Source organism: Corythoichthys intestinalis, chromosome 19 (assembly GCF_030265065.1).
Source record: "Corythoichthys intestinalis isolate RoL2023-P3 chromosome 19, ASM3026506v1, whole genome shotgun sequence".
In the NCBI taxonomy this organism is placed as follows: Eukaryota; Metazoa; Chordata; class Actinopteri; order Syngnathiformes; family Syngnathidae; genus Corythoichthys; species Corythoichthys intestinalis.
The window spans coordinates 1,769,938-1,796,456 of record NC_080413.1 but is presented as its reverse complement, the minus strand read 5'-3'; the positions used below and the strand labels follow the sequence as shown (position 1 = coordinate 1,796,456).

The following is a 26,519-nucleotide window of genomic DNA, read 5'->3' as shown; positions in this document are numbered from 1 at the left end:
CAGTGCGGCCTATTTGTTGATTTATTTGGGTTAATAGGTAACACTTTATTTGGCAGCGGTTTCATAACATTGTCATAAGACGGTAATATTAATGACATGACTCTATCATGGGCGTTATGGGCGTTACTGAATGCTTATGTTATTAAGTGTCATCCAGCAAATTATGTCGCTAACACCATTTATGTCCAGCTTGGATCTTTTACATCCATGCAAAAGTGAGATAATTTGCCGGTTAACACTAAATGACATCTGTTATAAGCCTTCATGAATGCTCATGACAGTGTTATGTCATAATTATGATTGTCTAATGACAGTCTGATGGCGCCACTGTCAAATAAAGTGTTACCAAATACCATAACTAGCAAATAATGAAACAACTGGAACAGTAATTGAAGAAATAATTAGCACAGAACATGAATTTTGATTGTTATATACATCTGTAGCGCTGCAGTGCATGCTAAGAGGAATGTTGGAAGACAACAGTGCTAACAGCCGGTGGCAGCAGAGGTGGACTATCTACCCCAAGGGAGCAGTGATGACCAAATGAAGCTTCTTGAAGCAATGAACCAATTGGCTGTAAAGCTTTATGGTGGTGGTTCATTTGGTCTTATGACAGTCGTATGATGCCGCTGTCAAAAGAAGTGCTGTATCCCATAATACAACGAGGACAGCTGCGGCTTACAGTCCAGTGCAGCTTATCTATGAACATACGCCATTTTCGTGCCAAATTTGGTGGGTAGCGGCTTATAATCAGGCGCGCCTTATAGTGCGAAAATTACGGTAAGCGAAAGTTATTACTGCCCAACTCTGGTGATTTTCCACTGAAAAACATCCTGAGTTGACGAGTTGAGACCTTGGAAACTAGCTTTGGCTGATACAAGAGGGAGTCAAATCAGATAAGGCAGTCAAACAGATACTCATTGTAGAATGTTCAAAGGAATACATGGAACACATGAACATGGATAAAGTCTCACATGAAAGCATAAAAAACGCATAGTATAGTCTCACAGCAGTTAATGATTGTGTTTTTATAAGCATGAATCTTTCACAGGGACAAGTAAACACTTAAAAAGAAAAGTCACATTCTGTCAGTAGTTTGCTCTAATTTATGGTGGCTTTTTCACCACAACCTGGCTTTTGGGCTTGAAAGTGACAACAGGCCAGCTAGAATAACACCAGTTTACCCTTCCCCCATCAGTCAAGGCACCCCTACCCTGCAAACACTCAAGATGCTAATTGGAGCAATCCAACCCTGTGGTTTTGTGAGTGTGAACAGGAATGACTAATGAGGACCATAGTGCTCACAAAAGATATGCTGATTAGGGTCAGATGATCCTTCTCTGGTTACAAAAGTGATTTGTATCCACTGATCCACCCTTGGTAGTTCTAGTGTTAAAAGAGGATTTCAAGGTGCTGCTGTGTTTCTCACGTGTGTGTAAGTGGACGCTCATAGGATCCGCTCCCCGATTACGAGACACCAAAAAAGCCGCCGAGCCGTCAAATTGCGTCAAATCTCCAAAGCGACCAACAAAATGCTTTTTTTCAATCTCGTGACGGGTCGACGACATTTTCTCATTACGGGTAGCGGCTACACAAAAACCCGCTAAGCTATTAGCCATTATCTGTGGTCATTTGTCACAGAATTTGCGCCGCCGGCGGGCGGCAAACAACGCCGCCCTCGCTTCACCGATATCAAACCTCAAGGTCGCGGCTTGCCGGCCGCCCGTCGAAATGTAACAAGAAGCAAGCGAGTCGCGCAAACACGGCGACTACTACCTCAGCAACCGAGTCGTCGTGGACGTACGAATCAACGCGCTACCGTAGCGAGCGGCTAGCCCGGCGGCGGAGCGCTTTGACACGCTAAATTGGACGGCGGCTAGTCCCCGGCTTGTGGCTACAAGGCGCTAATGTAGCTAACGGCTAACCCGATTCGTTCAACGTGTGGAATCACTCACTGACTTCATACATTTCAAATCTGCATTTTTCACATTGTGAACTTCTACCCAACACCTACTTATATTGCTTGATTGTAAAACACAACTTTCTTTTTTTTTACCGTTGATGTCTGTTTTTGTTTAAAATCCTTCGATTTGTGCAAAGTAGTCAATGTTTGATTGTTTGTCAACAGAAAGAGGCAAATCTTACAAGAGAAAAACTTCAATAAAAAGAATCTGTCACTTCATTTAAGTCTCAATTTGTATCAGCAATCTTTTTTCTAATATTTTTTGGAGGGAAATATAAGGGCACAGATTTAATAATTAATATGGACCCCGGTAGCAAAGACGCAAGCTCTTTGGGCCGCTTTGCTTGGCGACACAGGAGGACCACATAGCATGTAAAGTGTGTCGTGACAGGAAAATTGGTGGTTAAAAAACCAGGATGAAGGTAAATTGCACGGCGTACGTCAAGCAATTACGACCCTGTCACACGCAAAAACCATTTGCTGCCTGTCTAATATCTTTTAGGCTCTTCTTCTTTAACCAAAAATTGATGCAGATGTCTTGTGTCTGTTTCAAAAACCAAGTGGTGGAATGTAACGAAGTAAAATCACTTGGTTACTGTCCCTAAGCACAAATATGAAGTGCTACTTTTTACTTTTACAGAGGTATAAAAAAATATCTGAACCTTTTGGAATTTCTCACATTTCTACATAAAATCACCAAATGTAATCTGACCTTTGTCAAAATCACACAGATGAAAAAAACTGTCTGCTTTAACTAAAACCACCCAAACATTTATAGGTTTTCGTATTTTATTGAGGATAGTACGCAAACAATGACAGAAGGAGGAAAAATAAGTAAGTGAACCCTCTGCCTAAGGAGACAAAGAGCAATTGAAACCAATTTTTTTCAAACAATTTAAGTCAGATGTGCACCCAATCATTGATTCGTGTTTTAAATCTGTCCTGCCCACTATAAAAAAACACACCTGGTAAGAATTGTCTTGATGAGAAACATTGTCTGATATGCCTCAAGGTCGGTCAAAAGAGCTGTCTGAAGACCTGCAATCAAGGATTGATGATGTGTATAAAGCAGGGTTCACTAAATCCGGACCTCGATGCCACTTTTCCTGTCGTGTTTTCCACGTCTCTCTCCCCTAACACACACAATTAAAAATTTTGGGAATTAGCAGACGGAGTTACAGTTTGTAAAGATGCAATAGAGTAAGGGAACAAGGAGAGGTCCATCTAGCCAGTTGAGACGGGGGTTGCAAAGAGGACATCCATCCAGCCAGTGGTCCGGATAGTCAGGAGGCTGCCACTGAAAAATAGCTCGTCCCCAGAGGGGAGAAGGGGAAGGGGACACCGGGTGACTACTGATGAAGAGACTTGTCAACTAAAAGAGAAATAAAGTAAGAAAAGTGGTAGGTGGAGTGAGAAAAAGGAGATAGGACTCAGTGGCTGTACTTCCCCCAGCGTTATAGCTTCTAGTGCAGCTGAGACTGAACCGTGAGTCTAGTCCGATTTCAACTAGCCTGACTATAAGCTTTGTCGAATAGGAACGTTTTTAGTCTAATCTTAAATGTACAGACTGTCTTGGCTTTTTTAACACTAGCTGGAAGCTGATTCCATAAAACAGAAGCTTGGTGGCTAAAGGCTCTAGCTCCGACTGTACTTTTAGAAACTCTGGGAACTACCAGTAGACCTGCATTCTGAGAATGGAGTGTTCTGTTGGGGAGGTATGGAACTAGAACATCGGTGAGATAAGATGGCCCCAACCTGTTAATGGTCTTAAATGTAAGAAGGAGGATTTTAAATTTAATTCTAAACTCGACTGGAAGCCAGTGAAGGGCCTGGAGCACAGGGGTGATGTGCTCTCTTCTATTAGTTCCAGTTAAAAGTCTTGCTGCTTCGTTCTGGACTAGCTGAAGACCTTTTAGAGAACTTTTGGGACAAGCTGCAAGTAGGGAGTTAGAGTAATCCAATCTAGATGTAACGAACGCGTGAATTAATTTTTCTTGGCCCGCATTCTTCTCTACAAACCTGCTGTAGTTCAGTCAGATTCCTGGGATGTCCTGCATGAATCACTGTCTTTAGGTCATGCCACAGCATCTCAATGGGGTTCAAGTCTGGACTTTGACTTGGCCACTCCAGAACGTCTATTTTGTTCTTCTTAAACCATTCTGAAATTGATTTACTTCTGTGTTTTTGATCATTGTTGCAGCATCCATCCTCTTTTTAGCTTTAACTGCCTGACAGACGGCCTCTGGTTTTCCTTTTGAATTCATTCATCCATAATGATTCCAAGATGTCCATGCCCTGAGGTAGCAAAACAGCCCCAAATCACGATGCTACCCCCACCATGCTTCACGGTAGGGATGTAGTGTTGATGTTGGTGAGCTCTTTTCCATTTTCCTCCACACATGACATTGTGTGTTACTCCCAAACAATTTAACTTTGGTTTCGTCAGTCCACAAAATATTTTGCCAAAACTTCTGTGGAGTGTCCGAGTGCCTTTGTCTAGGGTTCTTTTTTACCTTTCTGAGTAGTCTGCGCTGAACTCTTGGCACCATCTTTGGTGGACAGCAATTCCTTGGGAGAGAAGCAACAGTGCCAAACTCTCTCCATTTATAGACAACTTCTCTGACTGTCGATTGATGAACATTCAGACCTTTAGAGATGGTTTTATATCCTTTCCCAGCTTTATACATATTAACAATCCTCGATCGCAGGTCTTCAGACAGCTCTTTTGACCGAGCCATGATGCACATCAGACAATGCTTCTCATCCAGACAATTCTTACCAGGTGTGTGTATTATAGTGGCCAGGACAGCTTTAAAACACTCATCAGTGATTGGGCACAGCACACTGATTTAAATTGTTGGGTAAAAAATGGTTTCAATTGCTCTTTAAGTCTCCTTAGGCAGAGGGTTCACTTACTTATTTTTCCCCCTTCTGCCATTGTTTGCCTGCTATCCTCATTAAAATATGAAAACCTATAAATGCCTTCAGCGCAATCGATAAGCCCCGTGCAACGATACCGTAACTGACCACTAGAGGCAGCAACACAAGTACAAGCAAGATTAGGCAAGTGTGCAAGATATTGACCAATAAAAACCAACAGTGAGAGCAGCGCGCATTCAGATGGGTGCTGTACACTCTTGGATAGTAGGTGGCGGTATGCACCTGATAGTTGCTTGAAATCCGCCTTTAAGTTTTGGAGTTTTTGAGCTTGTTTAGCTTATGTGTACAGTGCAGCCAATTTTATTGCTTTTGTTGTTTTTTTCCCCATTCTGCACAGTTTATATAAAACTGAGCAGTCAATGAATTTTCTGGTTCTTTCTCTGAATATTGACTCAGATCTGTATGTATATTGAAATATATATATACAGGTAGTCCTCGGGTCACGATGTGCTCGACTTTCGTGAGTTCGACTACGACGCTGGAGTCTCGTCCACCATTTTGTCTCCAGTCATTTTTTTTGGGGGGGGCGCGTCAACAGTACGTAATTGTACCTTACGGTATCTTATTTTTTACTTTATTAATATGATGTGTTCTGGCCTCACTAAACAGTTCAGCTTGACAGAGAGCAAACAAGGCAGTTGTGTTTTTTTTAAGCTTTTTACTTCACTTTTGACAATTTGTAAAGCTGTAACACACATACGTATGTACACTTAGTGTACTTTCAAAATGACACTCATTTTAACAATAAAACACTTGACACAAAACAATTGGTGTTCAAACGTCCATTTCGTCTGATCAATGGGTAAATTGAGTAGAATCAATTAGCTTAATTTGAAAGTCCGCTAGCTTAATTGCTACGAATGGTAACGTATTTCTCATAGCAAATTGCTCACACATAACTCCACAAACTGTCACTCTAAACTTAATTACAAACCATACACGAACATATAATAGCTGAAACAACTTACAGCCTTATGTGGGCCAAACCAGAGCGCAGCTGTCTTTTATCCATGTCAGACGAGAGTCTGCTCCTCAGTCATAAGGCGACAGTCCAGCCAGACTCAATGCTGCCACCAGAGGGCAGTGTTTCCGCCATCATTAAACAAATTACTTTTGGACTTTTTAGATAGTTATTTTGAGATTTAGGGATACTTAAAGGGTTTATTCCGAGATACTCAGAAATTCGGGTTACGTCGCCAGTGTAGGAATGGAACTCGTTCATAACCTTGGGGCTATACCGGTATATACTGTATAATATAATATAATATAATATATATATGTGTGCGTGTGTATGTATATATATATATATATATATATATATAGACGCGTATCTTGCATCTTATGTTAGTCGTTATCTAGTTTATTTCTTTGTTAACATGAGGACTAGTTACATAGAGCGGACAGATATAATTAAGGAATAGAAATGGGGGCTAGGTTTTAATAAGCAAATGCTTCATCCTACTCCTTTTTGGACACAATAATTAAATTCTGATCTTGTTTATTATTATCATTATTATTGTTTTAACTATTGTAGCTGTTATCTGGAGAATATTATTGGTTCTGTCTGATTTTTTTATTTTGTTTGTTTGTTTTGTTGTCTGTTATTTTATTTTTTCTCATGTCCAAATAAAGCATTCATTCATTCACGTATATAACAATTTTGTATCAAGAGAAAATACTTGTAAAGTATTTTTAAAGCAAATACTTAAGTTGTTTTTTTTCTTAGATACTTGTACTTTTACTTAAGTAAAGATACAGTTGCAAAAAAATAATTAAGTAAAAAAAAAGTGAGTACTGTACTTCACAACTCTCAAAAGCCACAAGAAAATTGGTTGAGAAATGAGCAAGTACAAAGGTCACACAACGCCTTTGAGCTGAAACTTGCCCTATCCAATATGGCCGACGCTTTAACGCGCCAACGCCGCAGCGCTCTAGCCAATCGCGTCTTCTCTTTCTGTCTGTGGCGGTCAATCAACCGAGACGGTGTGACGTCAAAATTCTTCTCATTGGATAGACACGCGGAAATGACAGGAACGCTCGCGGCTGCTGCGTTTCAATAACAACAAACGAGGAAGGGGAGCAACAATGGCGGCACCGGCCCAGCTCAGAGCCGTCCAGCACCACCTGCGAACCGCACAGGAGCACGAAAAGCGGGACCCTGTGGTGGCTTACTACTGTGAGTGAAACGCTAGCTTAGACTAGTAGCTAACTTTTCCCTGTGTGTGTGTGTGTGGGGGGGCAGCATTTCAACTCTGTCACGTGATTAGTCATGTTGATATAGATAGCGCTAAATCACCAAAAGGGCTCTACAAACACTTGAAGCCAAAACATGACATCAATAAATGGTGCAAACAGTGAGATGCCTTCTCCGCTGTTTGGTAAACTCGACTTAAATTGTATTGACACATTTTCAGCGAGTTCGAAACCTGAGCTAACCTGTCTGACAACTCTGTTGTCATGTCAAGACGATGATGTCATCGGTGGAGAGGAATTTCCTTCGATGCTACCTGGTATCCAGTCCTAAAAGTAAAAAACTGTCGTGTACATACTTTGAAAAATGAGATGACCAGTTGTTTTTTTTTAATTTGTTGTTCACAGAAAGTACAGTTAAAATGTTGTTCAAAATTTGAAGGTGACTTTAAGCAATGTTCCCTCAATATTTTCATGTGTCTGAGCAGACACACAAGCTCTCTGAGCACTCTGCAGACCACGGTGAGCAACATCAGATACGTACGCTGTGGCCAAACGCCAGTATCATGCCTGATCAAAACCTTGGATTATAGCAAGTTACTTAGTTTATTAAAGGAATGAAATTACAGCAGCAGTTTGAATTGGTTTACTTTTAACATAATTGATTTGGCCAACTTAAAATAAAAAAGACAAAAATCCCGTTGTTCATGTGATGTGCACTATGTTATATGTGAGGGTCCTGCTTTAATTAACCATTAGAAGAGTCCTCCTTTGGCCTGGGTAAGGTCCAGTTATGGCATGGGTGAGTTAATAAATAAAACATTATGAACAACCACAATGGGAGTATATCAAACTCTCACATTCCTATTCTCTATGTCTAAGCAGCTACACAGGTTAAAAACAGACCCCCAGAAAAAAATCAGTTTCACTGCTTGTTCTTCTATTTACATACTCCAACAACCATTCCACCTTAAAAGAACCACATTTTTTTTTCGTTGGCTTCCTGAGTGTCGTATCACTGCCTATTCCTTTCGCCATAATAAGGGGCTAGCATTTGCATCTCTTAACTCCGCTGCACTGTTGTTAGCTAGCTAACCTGCACGGCATATGCGCAACTACGATTGTCTGCGTAGCGCGAGTGAAGTGAACTGTATCGTATTATTGGCAAGACACCTGTTGCTCATTGAGTTACTTTGCAAAATGATACAACAAATAATTTTGTTGGTCTAATTATCAGTTCTATAATTCGATATTAATCAAATCTTGTAGCGCTTGCAAAAATTGGCAGCGATATGTTGCTTCAGGAAATGAGCACAGGAGTCTAGCTCACTTTTCACTCTTTATTTTTCTCCGTACCTACCTATGTCATGCACATCACAGCTACGTATATAAAATCCTGGTGTAGTAGCCCACCAATGGGAGCGTCACGTTGCCATACCCAACGCACCAATAGGAGCTGACACATCACTGCAGTGCCGACAGTAGTCCTAGTGATGCTACAATACGTTTCTGTTGAATTTTATTTTGTGCGCTGCATACATTTTCTTGTGCGCTGAGTATGTGCTAGCAGTGCGCGATTGTGCACGCGCGCAGCTTAGAGGGAAACATAGCCTTCATAATGTATTGATGGGACACGGGGCACAGAGCCAGAGTCAAAGCTGACCGAGTGGTAAACACAAAGAGCTTATTTCCGTTGAAAATTCTTGTGAATAAATGCTTAAATCCCTTAACTCTTCATAGATATGGATGTAAAACAGTCTCGATTCTTAGTTAAAAGCAAAAAAAAAAATGTGCAGGTAGCATTTATGTTAGGTAAATATTAGGATTGTTCCGATCATGTTTTTTTGCTCCCGATCCGTTCCCGATCGTTTTAGTTTAAGTATCTGCCGATCCCGATATTTCCCGATCCGATTGCTTTTTTTTTGTGCTCCCGATTCAATTCCAATCATTCCCGATAATTTTACCCGCTCATATACATTTTGGCAATGCATTAAGAAAAAAATGAATAAAACTCGGACGAATATATACATTCAACATACAGTACATAAGTACTGTATTTGTTTATTATGACAATAAATCCTCAAGATGGCATTCACATTATTAACATTCTTTCTGTGAGAGGGATCCACGGATAGAAAGACTTGTAATTCTCAAAGGACAAATGTGACTTTGTATATTGTGACTAAATATTGCAATCTAGTGGATTTTTACGAGCTTTCGGTAAATGATAATTCAGCCATTTAACTTCTGCCCAAATGCATGATGCATGATGCATGACTGTGCGTAATGGTACCAATTGATACATCTTCTCAGTGTTGAGAAATAAAATAGGGTGTTAAGAAAAAGTTTAACTACTACCTTTCTTCCCCACATTGCTTCCCACGATATTTCTCGTGGGATCGTTGAGAGAGGGATTGTAAGGCTTTAGCCAATTAAAAAAAGGCTTCAAAGGCTGCCAAAATTCTCTCAACTCATTTTACGTTGCCTTTTAGTTCCATGAATACGTAATACAGTGCCATTATAGATTGAACGCGACATTACGTAAGTGGGTAGTGCAGCGCATGCGTTAATTGCGTTAAATATTTTAATGTTATTACCGCCGTTTATGCGATAAATTTGACAGTCCCACTTTAAGCCGAAACTAAAGACACTGGATGAGTGTAAGACATTTTGTCTGCAACGTTAAATACAATTAGAAAACGATTTAATTAAATATATATATATATACATTAAAAAAGGCATGTCCGATATTTTTTTGCCGATCCCGATACTTTGAAAATGACGAGATCGGGACATCTCTAGTAAATATTGCGAACTATGAGACTAGTCGGTAAGGAAATTAGCGGCCGCCAAATGTAAACAAAGAGCTCTTTCCCTTGAAAATTCTTGTGAATAAATGCTGAAGTCCCTGAATTCTTCATAGAAATGGGCGTGAAACAGTCTCGATTCTTAGTTAAAGCAAAACAAAAACGTGCAGGTAGCATTTATTTTACGTAAATATTGCGAACTTTGAGGCGAGTCAGTGAGGAAATTGACTGCCGCCATATTTAAACAAAGAGCTTTTTCCGTGGAAAATTCTTGTGAATAATTGCTTAAATCCCTGAACTCTTAATAGATCTGGATGTAAAACAGTCTCGATTCTTGGTTAAAGCAAAAAAAAAAAGTACAGGTAGCATTTATGTTACGTAAAAATTGCAAACTAGTTGATAAGGAAACTAGCGGCTGCCAAATGAAAACAAAGAGCTCTTTCCATTGAAAATTCTTGTGAATAAACGCTGAAATTCCTGAATTCTTTATAGATATGGACGTAAAACAGTCTCCATTCTTGGTTAAAAGCAAAAAAAAAAAAAAGATGTGCAGCTCGCATTAATTTTACGCAAATATTGCGAAGTATAATACCAATCCTTTAGCGGCTAATTTCTCCCATTGAATTTTTTCACCACGTTTTAAAATGCATGCATGGTACGAAAAATACAATAATAACGTTGAATCCTCGAACAAGTCACTCCTGAGACAATCCTTCCTGTTTGTATGCGGTACTGCTTGGGTACTTTTTTAACATAAATCCGCCGTTGGATCGCAGCATGTGTCGCTGCGACTGATTGCGAATAACTGAAGCGGATTGTGGGATGGCCCCCTACTTGAAGGCGTGGCGCACTCAAGGTCGAATCTGACCCGTCAATCTTTATGAAGTCTATGAGGGAAGATTGGACCTAAGCGCATTTGTGTTTGTCGCAGGCCGCCTGTACGCCATGCAGACAGGGATGAAGCTGGACAGCAAAACTCCTGAGTGCCGCAAGTTCCTGGTCAAGCTGATGGATCAGCTCGAGTCGGTCAGTCTCTCCTGTCCTCGCCTCGCACCATCTCTAAATTCCCGTTGCAGACGTTTCATATTAGAATTCCCCAAGTAAAAGCTAATACTATAATTTTTATTTTAAAAAAAAAAATGTAAATACACAATTCTCTTAACAAAACGTTCAAACACATAAACGTCTAAATATGCCTCTAAACTACAGACCCTGACAAAATCTGGTCGCGTATCCATTTTATAGAAACAATTGCTAATAAGCTGACTTTTAATTATTCAGTTGGTTTCAGAAATGGCTCATATGAAAGCTAAGACCCTACCCAATTATGTTGAATGTACAAACATATATTTGTTTAACTGAAAAAAGATGATCATTTAATGAAGACATAAAGGTCAAATTTTGGCAAGACAAAAGTTTTGTCGCCTACAGAAAGTAGTGTGAAAATTGAACAAAAAAATGTACCGTAATTTTCGGACTATAAGCCGCTACTTTTTTCCTTCATTTTGAATCCTGCGGCTTACAGTCAAGTGCGGCTTATTTGTTGATTTATGTCGGTTAATAGTTAACACTTTATTTGACAGCGGCGTCATAAGATGGTCATAAGATCGTATAATTATGACATATGGCACAATCATGGACATCACTGAATGCTTATGACAGATGTCATCAAGTGTCATCCGCCAAATTATGTCACTAATTCCATTCATGTCCAGCTTGGATCTTTTACATCCGTTCAAAAGTGAGATAATTTGCCGGATAACGCTAAATGGCATCTGTTATAAGCGTTCATTAATGCTCATGACAGTGTCATGTCATAATTATGATGGTCTAATGGCGTCACTGTCAAATAAACTGTTAGCAAATACCATAACTAGCAATTAATGAAACAACTGGAACAGTAACTGAAGACATAATTAGCACAGAACACGAATTTTGATTGTTATTTACATCTGTAGCACTGCAATGCATGCTAGGAGGCATGTTGGACAACAACAGTGTTGACAGCAGGTGGCATCAGACGTTGACCGTCTCCCCCAAGGGAGCAGTGATGGCCAAATGAAGCTTCTTGAAGCAATGAAGCTTTGCAGCCAAGTGGTTCAAAGTTTCATGGTGGTTCATTTGGTTTTATGACAGCCGTATGATGCCGCTGTCTAATAGTGTTACTGGTTAATATCTTTTGGTGTAAATATCCCATAATACAGTGAGGAAAGCTGCGGCTAATAGTCCAGTGCGGCTTGTGTATGTACAAATGCCGTTTTTGTGCCAAATTTGGTGGGGAGCGGCTTATAGTCAGGTGCGCCTTATAGTACGAAAATGACTGTACTTCAAATACAAAAATATCTTACATAACATAGTAGTGGAGCTGTTAGATCCAAATTTAATATTTTGTATGACTTCCATGCGGTTCGGCAAGGATTCATACAATTTATTGATGAAGTCATCAGGAACATTAAAGAAAGCAGTCTTGCATGCCTCCCAGAGTTCATCCACATTCTTGGGTTTCGTCTTCCATGCTTCCTCTTTCATCCTACCCCAGACATGCTCAATGATGTTCATGTCTGGTGACTGGGGTGGCCAGTCCTGGAGGACCTTGATTGAAGTATACGATGGAGCACCATGCTGCTGCAGAATTTATCCCTTCTTATGGTTAGGAATGTAAGAGGCAGCTAAGATTTGTTGGTATTTCATCCTGCAGATCTCTCAGGGTGCAGCCAATTAAAAAAACCGTGTGGCATTTGCCAAGGCCCACAGCCTGTCAAAAGGTTGGATGCTGGAAAAGTGGCAAAAGGTGGATTTTTCAGATGAATCTTCAGTTGAATTACACCACAGTCACCGCAAATATTGCAGGAGACCTACTGGAGCCCGCATGGATCCGAGATTGGTGGTGGCAAAATCATAGACTGGGGTTACATCCAGTGTGGGAGTGTACGAGAGATCTGCAGGGTAGAAGGCAACATAAATAGTCTGAAATATCAACAAAACTTAGCCGCCTCTTACATTCCTAACCATAAAAAGGGACAAATTCTGCAGCAGGATGGTGCTCCATCGCATACTTCAATCTCTACCTCTAAGTTCCTCAAGGCAAAGAAGATCAAGATCCTCCAGGACTGGCCAGCCCAGTCACCAGACATGAACAGGATGAAAGAGGAAGCATGGAAGACGAAACCCAAGAATGTTGATAAACTCTGGGAGGCGTGCAAGACTGCTTTCTTTGATGTTCCTGATGACGTCATCAATAAATTGTATGAATCCTTGCCGAAGCCCATGGAAGTCATACAAAATATTAAATTTGGATCTCACAGCACCACTACTTAATTCGCCTATGTTATGTAACATATTTTTGTATTTGAAGTACATTTTTTTGTTCAATTTTCACACTACTTTCTGTAGGCGGCGAAACTTTTGTCCTGCCAAAAGTTAACCTTTCTGTCTTCATTAAAGGATAAATCGTTTTTTAGTCAAAGAAATATATTTTTGTACATTCAACATCATTTGGGAGTGTCTTAGCTTTCATATGAGCCATTTCTGAAACCAATTAAATAATTAAAAGTCATGTTATTAGCGACTGTTTCTACAAAATGGATAAGCGACAAGACTTTTGTCAGGGACTGTAAATTACACATACAAACATTAGCTCAAATAAAAACGTAAAGCCTTATGTTAGTCTTAACAGGAAGCAGCTGGATCCTGCCATGTTGGATGAAGCATGTCATATTCCCTGGTGCCACTAGAGGGCAGTGTATCCACCCAAATCAATAAAACGAAATTCAACTACCTTCAAAACAAACCATTACAACGCCACTAATTAAACGAATTATCGAAGGAGCAAAATGTAATTCTAAGGTTTTTTTTCTAATCGAATTACTCGATTCAATCGTTTCAGCACTATTGTTGGGGACACATAAGCAACATGAAGCGGCGGCGAGCGTGGGATACCGATGTGACAATTACTGAAAAAGTGGCTGTTGGGAGAAAAAGAGGGCCTCTATCTGCTCCGTGGGGGGCTCCCTACCAAGGCGGTCCATTATTGACATCGATGTTACGTAGTTTCGCGCACTTAGGAGGAAGGCTAACTTTATACTGATTAGGCATTGTGAGCGGGTCTAAAATGTCCACCCTAGAAGGAACGACGTTAGCCCGTGTTAAGAAGACGTCGGAAGGCCGCGAGCGAATGCCGGTGCCGAGCTGTAGTCGACACACACGCAGCTGCTGTTCATTAATGTCACACGTGCGCCGGATGGAAACATCTCCCTCCCGGCGAGAAAGGCACATCCGCCGCTTTCATCTTTGTCCTCCAGCTGCGCCGCTCTCGTCACGGCCGCGCTAAATGTGTCCACTTGTCCTGAGTGTCAAAATACACTTCGTTAGTCTGATGTGTTTGCGGAGAAGGCCCTCATTATTTCTATTTTGTGCCGCGTCGGCGTCAGAAGGTGCGAAAGCCGCAGAGGCGTCGACGTCCTCGGCTATCAATTGACGATGCGATTTTGACGTTGTTGTCGCTGAAATATCTTTACGCAACAAATGGTATCTCTAAAAGATTATTCAGTTTGTGTTTCGTCACACCGCTAGTCGGTTCCCTCCCTCTCCCTCGCAGTTGACAAGCTACCAGCCCGTCTTGAACCCCGAGTCCACCGGGAGAGGCTGGTTTAGTTATGCAAACTGAGTGCACAAATCCTATTATGCTATTTTCGCTATATCATTGTCCGAGGAGTTATAATGCACTCGTTCTGACCACTTGAACGCATCCTGTGGCTACCGATACATGTTTTTATGACTTGATTTGGAAAAAACAAAAAAATTCATAAGCATTTTCAGCTAGGCACTTGTAAATGAACACATTTCATTCAGCTATAGTCCAGCTCATTCCCCTTTTAACTCATTTGCTCCCAAAAACGTATAAATACGTTCTGTTGTTAATTGTTTCAGTGTCTTTTACGTTTTTTTTCACAAGAGACCTCTCTGGGTTCTGATTCAACTTAGCTCCAACGCACAACGCTGAAAATCCATTTTAAAGCAATAAAACCGGCCACTGGAGGGCAGTAGCACATTTGGTAAGACCCGCAACCCGATTCAACGGAACGAACGGCCAGGGCGGGCGCCGGCGGAAGACGACCGAATGGAGATCCAGGATGCCAGGTGGCGGACGACCAGTTGGCAAGTTAGCCAATTGTTGTTCTTGCAATTGGCTAACTTGCATAGCAAAAGTCCGCTAGCTTAAATACTATAGAATGCGAATGTTTACTAGATAGTTTCCGGTGCGCACCAGATAGACAGAACTCTTTGTGCACTTGAACAGTTTATGTACTAACACCGGTGTTCCCTCGATGGACCAAAGCCGCTCAAAATGGCCAAAAGCAACAGGTAGCGCTTATGCTATGACGGCGGGATTTGCATTTGTTGTCCATTTGAGTCGTAGCGCTCCGGTTTATAATCGGTTAAAGTTGAGGTGCCTGAAATCCAAGCGGTGTCCTATTGAGCTTAGAGCGGCGTAAAGTTTGTCCTAGAAAAAGGCTTTGTAATGGCCTGCTGCCAGCCAACTGACTTTATTGTTTTAGATGAAGACGGAGATGAGCGACAACGAGTCCATCAGCCAGGAGGTGGTGGGCAACGCGCACATTGAGAACTACGCGTTGAAGATGTTCCTGTACGCTGACAACGAGGACCGAGCGGGCCGCTTCCACAAGTACGTTTGAGCTCTGGGACGCCGTTCCAAAATCCCTCGCACGCCATTTTCCCTGTCCGGCTTAAACGGGCCTTCTAGGCTAAGGAGCCAGAAGGAGTAACGTAGGTATTACGAAATGAGATTGATTTTGGCCACTTGACGAGAAGAGTCAGGTGTTATATCGTATTTGGGGTGGTAGACCACCAGTAAAACGGTGGCATTTTTAATTGCTTGGAAGGGAGATGGAATGCCAGCTGGCTGCTTGATGTGAAAATGTCAACCGGCAAGTTGAGTCGTGCTTGAAATTGGGCCAAAGTCAAACCCCGTCATTGAAGTTCGAAGATATCAAGGGTCTCAAAGGCCGATTTGACACCAAATACCAGCGAATGCGACTTAGCCGCGGCTCATCCGAGCGCCGTCGAGAAGGCTCTTTTATCTGAAGGGAACTGAAGCGGGGCCTTCTTGATGACGAGCGCCGTCGTCATCTAACGCTTGCTACTTTGTGTGCTTGTTGTGTTCAGGAACATGATCAAATCCTTCTACACGGCTAGTCTCCTGCTGGACGTCCTCTCGGTCTTCGGAGAGCTGTCGGACGAGGTGAGGCACCGTCGCCGCTCTTAACCGTCAAGGGCGCCGCAAAGGAAGACCTGAGAAGCTGCGTGTTGTTTCAGCGATTATTGCCATAACGCCAGAGTTAAACAAACGGCATCAAACTTGACCTCGGCGTGGAGCTGCCCGCATTGTTTCTCTCCCCAAAAAAACCAGCCGCTTATCTTTTATCGGCGTCTCCATTATGTGGCGGACATGCTAATGACTTCCCTAAGCTCGCAAATAACACTGTTTTGACACAGAGTTTGTCCAAAAGACGCTATAAATGTGCTACCTTATAAAGCGACTCAGTACTCGTGATGGTTTTAGTCTGCCGTCGCACTAGGACAGGGCAAAAAAAAGAGAAGACTGATCTCACCAGAAAAAACGGCAACTATGGATTATTTAAGCAATCGATCATCGATCAGTTAGTTCGAATAATTGAGTCATGGGATTATGAACATTTAATGTGTTGCAGAATACATTTTAGGTTATGTAAAACAAATGTACAAGTTTAAGCTTGCAATAATATTTATTTTGGCTTGCTAAGATTACCGTACACTTTTAAAGGGCATTAAATGCGAATACAAATTCAAGGTACTAAGTGTTTCTTCAAAGTATGCAGAATTGCACTTTCATTTCAAAATAGATACCTGACCTTAGCCTCAAACGGTGGAAAAAAAATAAATGAAGATCTAAGTACAACGAAAGAACAATTGACAACTTGCAAAGCAATAGGCCACTAGTTTAAAAGCTATAAAATGCTCTTTTTTTTTTTCAGTGCTCTTAACAAAAACTGCTTCATATAGCTCTAAACCAAATTACGAATGCTTAAAAAAACTTATTAGCTCAAATGAAAACTTACCTTATGTTGGTCTTAACAGGGAGCAGCTGGATTCAGCCATTTTAGATGTGTTATGTCATATTGACTGTTGCCACTAGAAGGCAGTGTATCCACCCAAATGGATAAAACTAAATGCAAAGGATTTCAAAACAAACCATTACAATGCTGCTCGAATTAAACTAATCCTCAAAGCAGCAATAATCGATTCATCGTTGCAGTACTAATTGAAATAATCCATCCATACACCACCTGACTTGGCAAGGGTAGAAGATAATTCGAATTGCTTCATTGAAAATGGAAACTACTTCCAATTAACAGTGCAGAAAATGCATAAGAGTAATCCCTTGTTTTTTGCGGTTAATGGGGACAAGAACCTGCCGCGATATATATATTTTTTGTGTGTGTTCAATGTATTTATTTAATTTAGCATTGGAAAGAGATACATATAAGACATACTTTTTCACTTTTTCCCCCAAAGAATAATAATGAAAATAAATTTTAAAAAACTTTTATGAATATGGCGGAAAACGAAAACAAGACTTAAAAAATCAGTTTCTGCTCTTACACTCCTCTTTAAAATAAACTGCTGTATTTTAAGCCAAAACAACTGTTGTGTTTGACAGAATAATACAGTCCCTGACAAAAGTCTTGTAGCTTATCCATTTTGTAGAAACAATTGCTAATAACCTGACTTTTAATGATTCAATTGGTTTCAGAAATGGCTGATATGAAAGCTAAGACCTTCCCAAATGATGTTGAATGTACAAAAATTTCACTGAAAAAAGATTTATCATTTAATGAAGACATAAAGGTCAAATTTTGGCAAGACAAAAGTTTTGTCGTCTACAGAAAGTAGTGTGGAAATTGAACAAAAAAATGTACTTCAAATACAAAAATATGTTACATAACATAAGCCAATTAAGTAGTGGTGCTGTGAGATCCAAATTTAATATTTTGTATGACTTCCATGGGCTTGAAGGACTGCATCCATGCGGTTTGGCAAGGATTCATACAATTTATTGATGAAGTCATCAAAGAAAGCAATCTTGCACGCCTCCTAGAGATCATCAAGATTATTGGGTTTCGTCTTCCATGCCTCCTCTTTCATCTTGTTCATGTGTGGTGACCGGGCTGGCCAGTCCTGGAGGATCTTGATCTTCTTTACCTTGAGGAACTTTGAGGTAGAGATTGTAGTATGTGACAGAACACCATCCTGCTGCAGAATTTGTCCCTTTTTATGGTTAGAAATGTAAGAGGCAGCTAAGATTTGTTGATATTTCAGACTATTTATGTTGATCTCTCGCACACCCCCATACTGGATGTGACCCCAGACCATGATTTTGCCACCACCAAACTTCACTGTTTTCTGAGTGAATCTCGGATCCATGCGGGCTCCAGTAGGTCTCCTGCAATATTTGCGGCGACTGTGGTGTAATTCAATGGAAGATTCATCTGAAAAATCCACCCTTTGCCACTTTTCCAGCATCCATCCTTTTGAAAGGTTGTGGGCCTTGGCAAATGCCGCGCAGTTTTTTAAATCGACTTTTGTTTAATGCTGGTTTCTGGGCACTGATTCGACCATGGAGGCCATTTCTAGACAGAATTCGACATACTGTTCTGGTTGACACAGGGACTTCAGGTGACCAGGTCTTGTTGAGCTCTGCTGCAGTGGAAAAAGATCAAGATCTTCCAGGACTGGCCAGCCCAGTCACCAGACATGAACATCATTGAGCATGTCTAGGGTAGGATGAAAGAGGAAGCATGGAAGACGAAACTCAAGAATGTTGATGAACTCGGGAGGCATGCAAGACTGCTTTATTTGATGTTCCTGATGACGTCATCAATAAATTGTATGAATCCTTGCCGAAGCCCATGGAAGTCATACAAAATATTCAATTTGGATCTCACAGCACCACTACTTCATTCGCTTATGTTATATAACATATTTTTGTATTTTAAGTACATTTCTTGTTCAGTTTTCACACTACTTTCTGTTGGTGACCAAACTTTTGTCTTGCCAAAATTTGACCTTGATGTCTTCATTAAATGATAAATCTTTTTTCAGTGAAATTTTTGTAAATTCATCATCATTTGGGAGGGTCTTAGCTTTCATATCAGCCATTTCTGAAACCAATTGAATCATTAAAAGTCAGGTTATTAGCAATTGTTTCTACAAAATGGATAAGCGACAAGACTTTTGGCAGGGACAGTATATGATTCAGTTACTGGTTCAGGCTCTAACGTCGGTCCACAAAAACAATCAACAAAAAAAAATGTGATTCACTGGCTTCCAAAGTACAAACAGAATTTAGCCATTGTCTTATCGTAGATAACATGTCTGTCCGCTTTCGTAGAGGAAATCCAAGATTTGGTCTTGAGAGCTTTCAATGTTAAACTAAAGCATTCATCCGCGATCTGAATAAATGTCAGTTCGCTTTAAAATCTGTCAATTTGAGTCAATTTATCATAATATACACCTCTAGTGTGCCTGCGTCTTTTGAGGACTTCTTATAATGCTCAAATACGTGGGCAGTGTTGACTCTCAAAACATGGCCTCGGTATTTTTCTAATGAAGCCTTTTTTTTTTTTTTTTTTTTTTTTTTTTTTTTTGCGATGGTGTTCCCGGCAGAACGTCCAGCACAGGAAGTACGCCCGCTGGAAGGCTACATACATCCACAACTGTCTGAAGAGCGGCGAAACGCCTCAGTCCGGGCCCGTCGGCATGGAGGACCTGGACCAGGAAGCAGGTGGCGCGCGCTGATATGGCACACACATATACACACACAAGAGTCTAGCGAAGACAATTAGCTGAGGAACCGTGCATTATGGAAGAGAATTGAATTATGGAGAAAGCGGACTTTTGTTCCCAGCACTTAAAACGCTAATGTTGTGTGCCCGCGATAGAGAAGCCGTACCATTATTTTCTTAGTCGACTAATCCCCCATTATTTTTAACATGTCGGCTCCTGGAGGAATCTACTCTTCTGGTACTCTGAGTATGCTGCAGTGTTGGTTTTGCCAGCCCTTTTAATTTTAGTCTTTTTGTTTGGACCATAAAACTTACACTGCTGGCCAAAAGTATTGGCACCCCTGCAATTCTGTCAGTTAATGCTTGATTGCGATTACAAATGCTTTGGTAGTAATATCTTTATTTATTTTGCTTGCCGTGAAAAAACACAAAAGAGAATGAAAAACATTGATATCATTTTCATTTTACACAAAACTCCAAAAATGGGCCGGACAAAAGTATTGACACCCTCAGCCGAATACTTGGCAGCACAACCGCTTTTGTATCCATCAATGAGTTTCTTACAATGCTCTGCTGGAATTTTTGACCATTCTTCTTTGGCCAACTGCTCCAGGTCTCAGAGATTTGAAGGGTGCCATTTTCAGATCTCTCCACAGATGTTCTATGGGATTCAGGTCTGGACCCATTGCTGGACACTCTCCAGTGCTTTCTCTCAAACCATTTTCTAGTGCTTTTTGAAGTGTGTTTTGGGTCGTTGTCCTGCTTGAAAACCTCTGAGGGAGACCCAGCTTTCTCACACTGGGCCCTGCAAAATTTGTTGGTAGTCTTCTGACTTCATAATGCCTTGCACACGCTCAAGCAGTCCAGTGCCAGAGGCAAGAAAGGAACCCCAAAAATCAGGGAACCTCCACCATGTTTGACTGTGGGGACCGTGTTTTTTTCTTTGAAGGCCTTGTTTTCTTCCTGTAAACGCTTATAGTTCTACTTTTGTCTCATCTGACCAGAGAACATTCTTCCAACACATTTTTGGCTTTCTCAGATAAGTTTTAGCAAACTGCAGCCTGGCTTTTTTATGTCTCTGGATTAAAAGTGGGGTGTTCCTTGGTACAGAGTCCCTTTTCATTCAGACGCCGACGGATAGTACGGATTGACACCGTTGTACCCTCGGACTGTGGGATAGCTTGAACTTGTTTGGATGTTAGTCGAGGTTCTTTATCCACCATCCGCACATCTTTCGTTGAAATTTCTCGTCAATTTTTCTTTTCTGTCCACATCTAGGGAGGTTCCCACAGTGCCATGGGCTTTGCACTTATTGATGACACTACACACGGTAGACACAGGAACATTCAGGTCTTTGGAGATGGACTTGTTACCTTGAGCTTGCCCATGCCTCCTTACAATTTTGCTACTCAAGTCCTCAGACAGTTCTTTGGTCTTCTTTCTTTTCTCAATGTGGTACACACAAGGACACAGGACAGAGATTGAGTTAACTTTAATCCATATTAACTGGCTGCAAGTGTGATTTAGTTATTGCCACCACCAAATGGACTGGCACATTCAGCAAGTGAAAAGGGGTCAGTTTTAGTCTGGACATAATGAAAATAATTAACAATTCTATCCTGACAACAAATGGGAAGACAATCTAAATGACCTATATAACTGAAGTCATTATATAATGCAAATGAGGTTGCTTAAAAGTTGTTGGGGACAATTTGAACATCCTAAAAAGTTGGTAGTGTTATGTTCGTATTGTCCTTATGCAAATCTACGCCCTTGGTTGTATCGCCTTATAGTGAGATTATTGTTACCGTGAACTTTGTAATGTATCGTAAGAGGTTCCCACTCATAATATATACGACTAGTCCTTCTCAAAAAATTTGCATATTGTGATAAAGTTCATTATTTTCTGTTATATACTGGTAAACATGAGACTTTCATATATTTTAGATTCATTACACACAACTGAAGAAGTTCCAGCCTTTTATTGTTTTAATATTGATGATTTTGGCAAAAAGTCAAGAAAAAAATTAATCTAAAAAAAATTAGCATATTTCATCCGACCAATACAAAAAGTGTTTTTTATTACAAAAAAGTCAACCTTCAATTAATTATATCAGCTATGCACTCAATACTTGGTCGGGAATCCTTTTGCAGAAATGACTGCTTCAATGCGGCGTGGCATGGAGGCAATCAGCCTGTGGCACCGCTGGGGTGTTACGGAGGCCCAGGATGGTACGATAGTGGCCTTAAGCTCATCCACGGTGTTGGGTCTGGTGTCTCTTAACTTCCTCTTCACAATATCCCACATATTCTCTGTGGGGTTCAGGTCAGGAGAGTTGGCAGGCCAATTGAGCAGAGTAATGCCATGGTCAGTAAACCATTTACCAGTGGTTTTGGCACCGTGAGCAGGTGCCAGGTCGTACTGAAAAATGAAATCTTCGTCTCCATCAAGCTTTTCAGCAGATGGAAGCATGAAGTGCTCCAAAGTCTCCCGATAGCTAGCTGCATTGACCCTGCCCTTGATAAAACAGTAGACCAGCAGCTGACATGGCACCCCAGACCATCACTAACTGTGGGTAGCTGACACTGGACTTCAGGCATTTTGGCATTTCCTTCTCCCCAGTCTCCCTCCAAACTCTGGCACCTTGATTTCTGAATGACATGCAAAATTTGCTTTCATCTGAAAAAAGTACTTTGGACCACTGAGCAACAGTCCAGTGCTACTTCTCTGTAGCCCAGGTCAGGCGCTTCTGCTGCTGTTGCAGGTTCAAAAGTGGCTTGACCTGGGGAATGCAGCACCTATAGCCCATTTCCAGCACACGCCTGTGCACGCTGGCTCTGGATGTTTCTACTCCAGACTCGGTCCACTGTTTCTGCAGGCCCCCCAAGGTCTAGAATCGGCCCTTCTCCACAATCTTTCTCAGGGTGCGGTCACCTCTTCTGGTTGTGCAGCGTTTCCTGCCACACTTTTTTCTTGCCACAGACTTCCCACTGAGGTGCCTTGATACAGCACTCTGGGAACAGCCTATTCGCTCAGAAATTTCTTTCTGTGTCTTAGCCTCTTGCTTGAGGGTGTCAATGATGGCCTTCTGGACAGCAGTCAGGTCGGCAGACTTGCCCATTATTGCGGTTTTGAGTCATGAACCAGGCCCGGAGTTTTTAAAAGCCTCAGGAATCAGGAAATTAATTCGTTGATTCAGATGACTAGGTTAGCAGCTTCTTTAGAGTACCTTTTCATGATATGCTAATTTTTTGAGATAGGGATTTTTGGGTTTTCTTGACTTTTTTGCCAAAATCATTAATATTAAAACAATAAAAGGGTTGGACTACTTGAGTTGTGTGTAATGAATCTAAAATATATGAAAGGCTCATATTTATCAGTATATCACAGAAAATAATGAACTTTATCACAGTGTGCTAATTTTTTTGAGAAGGACCAGTATATACTGTATAATATGTTACAATGTCATTACTCTGTGAGGTGTTCATCGTTTGCTGTCATTTTCCACCCCTCCCTCCGTGTGTTTGGCCAAGATGGCGCCGAAGGTTTCTCGGGCTTCGGCTCCTTCCGTGGAGCGGGCGGGAATTCCTTTCGGGACCCCGACGCGGGCCAAGCCCAACCGCCAGCCGCGGGCTTCGCCGAGGACGCTCCGCCAGGGCCCCGCTCCGGCTTCAGCGACGTCCACGTCCCCCCGGGAGCACACGCCCCCGCTAACACGCCGGCAGGTAACCGAGCCGTAGCCGTTGCGGTGACGCATCACGACCGACGGCCTGTTTTGCATGACACCGCAGACTCTGTCAAGCCAGTGCCGATGCCTAGGAATGCGCACGCCACGGAAGCCGCCGCCGCTGCTGCCGTCAACCCGGCCCTCGACCCGGCCCTCCTCCGCGACCAGCGGCAAGGTCAGAAAACTGCACGCCTCATATTCACTTGTATTTGTATAAAGAGCGGTGTTCTGCAAAAAGCAACTGCTTGGGCCTCCATTTGAAAAGCCAAAACATATCGTATTCCCACTTGCCCGAGACAAAATCCAGCTGAACAAAATTGCAAACATGACACCCGCATCAATAATTGATTAGCGGCGATGACTAACAGCGTAATCGGCTAACGGTAGGCTCACCTCAACATAGGTTTTGGGGGCAATTATAGGTCACTTCATATTCATTTTAGGGCATTCACAGGTCACCTCCTGTTGATTTTGTGTCACTTCCTAAGTATTTGGGGACATTCTCAGGTTACTTACTGTTCATTAACCCAAAATCAACAGGATGTGACCCACCTCATTGTAAGACTATATAGTTACTCATCAAAGTAACTGACATTACTTTGCTATAACATCTTTCAAATCAAAGATGTTTACATTAACTGATTGCACTACTGAACCGTGACCCCTGTACCGAGGTGTGTACTGAACCGTGAGTTGTGTGTATCTTCACACCGCTAATGTGTATGGCGGAATACACTCAGGTGACTTGATGTCCCACTCTGAGACCTCCAATTTGGCCAACTTTCACAATTGTCCGATATGCATGTGTGATACATTATTGGAAAGCCTAAAATCTCAATTTTCTCGGGGAAGAAAAATTTTGAACAGGAGGGCATTTAAAAAAAAAAAAAAATTATAATTAAACAGCGAAACCCTATCGGGAGGTGAGAGCATGAAAAAGCAGAATTAAAGACGCCATGACTTTAAAGAGATATTATCGCGTACTTACCTTGTTTCGATCCAAAAACTCTATGTAGCACGTATCACTGAGTGTCAAGACACAGCTGTGCATGACCACAGCTGGATTTTGGGGGGATTTTATGGGTTAAACATGGTAATAAGTGTCGCGATGCAGAAATCGCAGACATGAAGGAGTGGTTGAGATTTTCTTTTTCATACATTATATTTACCCTTTTAAACGTTTTTTTTTCCCCCCAATTTTTCTTTATTTGGATCAATTATTTATCATCTAGCATATCGGAGAAAATGCGACAGTAACAAAAAAAAAATACAATTAAGCGAGTTATGAGTTAGATATCCGTGACTATAATTTTTTTTCATTCTCTTTTGTGTTTTTTCTAGGGCTGTCAAACGATTACAATTTTTAATCAGGTTAATTACAGCTTAAAAATTAATTAATCGTAATTCATGGCAATTCAAACCATCTCTAAAATATGCCATATTTTTCTGTAAATTATTGTTGGACTGGAAAGATAAGACACAAGATGGATATTGTACATTCAACATACCGTACATAAGTACTGCATTTGTTTATTATAAAAATAAATCAACAAGATGGCATTAACATTATTAACATTCTGTTAAAGAGATTCATGGATAGAAAGACTTGTAGTTCTTAAAAGATAAATGTTAGTACAAGTTATAGAACTTTTATATTAAAACCCCTCTTAATGTTTTCGTTTTAATAAGATTTGTAAAATTTTCAATCAAAAAATAAACTAGTAGCCCGCCATTGTTGATGTCAATAATTAGACAATGCTCATGGGTGCTCAAGCCCATAAAGTCAGTCGCACCTAAGCGCCAGCAGAGGGCGACAAAACTCCAAAAAACACAAGTAACAAGTGGACATTGCACTGTGCTGTCATTTTAATCTGTTTGAGCGGGGCATGTGTGTTAATTGCGTCAAATATTTTAACGTGATTAATTAAAAAAAGATTTTACTACCAAAGCATTTGTAATGGTAATAATTTTCTGGGAGAAATTGAGCATTATCTGACATAATTGCAGGGGTGCCGATACTTTCGCCCAGCTGTGTATATCGCCATATTGTGGGATAATTGTTATCGTGAGCCTTGTAACGCTAATCTTATGGTAACTAGAGGTTAACACGCGCACGCTAACATACACTGACAAGAATTTTAGCACGCCGTAGGCCGTTCGTCTTCATTTGGGGCCACGGAAAAAGCTGGGATTTGCCCGAGGCCCGCCCCATCTGAATCGGTCCGCGCCCGTGTCTCCCCCTCCACGCAGGTGACGTCCAGCTTTCGGCCGAGGATTTCACCAGGGCGCAAAAATACTGCAAGTACGCCGGGAGCGCCCTCCAGTACGAGGACGTCGCCACGGCTGTGCTCAACCTCCAAAAGGCCCTCGCGCTGCTCACTACTGGGAAAGAATGAAGCCCCCTCCATCCAAAAACAGAATGAAGCCTTTGTCTTCACCACCGACGGCAGCCGGCCGAGCGTCTATCCGCGCCATCTTATCAAACGTGCACGCCGGCTGGCCGCCAGGAGTCAAGACGGAGAGCGTAACAATGGCTGCCTGTGTGCTGCCTTTTTTTTCCTCCCTCTCTTTTCTGGAGTGTTACGAGCTTCCCACCCACAGGGGCCGCCATTTCTTTTTCTGGTGACGGGCCGATCTTCTCCGCCGAGCGTACTGTACGTCGTCGTTGCCCGGACGCAACGACGACGTTAGCGAGCGTGCTAAGCACTTTTTACGTCGTGACTCTTTCTTTGTCTATCTTCTTTTTTGGCGAACGTTTTTCTTCAATGAACCCAAATAAATCTCCTTCAATCGTTTGCTTTCGTGTGGATTCCTGAATGGCAAACAAGGGAGCAACTATCTGAGAAAAAGAACTTTGGTCCGTTTAAAATGGACCAAACAGTGCTAGTGTGAAAGCGCCCTAATTGTAACATGTATTTGTTACATGTTTGGATGCATTTTTATGCATTATAAAAGATTTATGTCTGAAATGTTCAAAGGTCCATCTCGTCCGATCAATATGTAAATGTATTAGATAAAATTAGCCTAATTTGCCTTATAGAAATCA

General features: G+C 41.4%; 1 protein-coding gene across 2 annotated transcripts; it reads left to right on the top strand.

Annotated features, from left to right (window-relative positions):
* Positions 1 to 1,379: 1,379 nt before the first annotated feature.
* Positions 1,380 to 26,255, top strand: vta1 (vesicle (multivesicular body) trafficking 1). Of its 2 annotated transcripts, XM_057822714.1 has the most exons (9): positions 1,380 to 1,435; positions 6,918 to 7,079; positions 10,832 to 10,926; positions 15,459 to 15,586; positions 16,087 to 16,162; positions 19,627 to 19,744; positions 23,280 to 23,471; positions 23,538 to 23,648; positions 25,724 to 26,255. In XM_057822714.1, the coding sequence occupies exons 2-9, from the start codon at positions 6,989 to 6,991 to the stop codon at positions 25,867 to 25,869; spliced, it is 957 nt and encodes a 318-aa protein (XP_057678697.1). In that variant the 5' UTR covers positions 1,380 to 1,435; positions 6,918 to 6,988; the 3' UTR covers positions 25,870 to 26,255. The 2 variants fall into 2 exon arrangements, with proteins under 2 accessions (XP_057678697.1, XP_057678695.1); XM_057822712.1 differs by lacking the exon at positions 1,380 to 1,435 and having other exon boundaries at positions 6,901 to 7,079.
* The last annotated feature ends 264 nt before the right edge of the window (positions 26,256 to 26,519 follow it).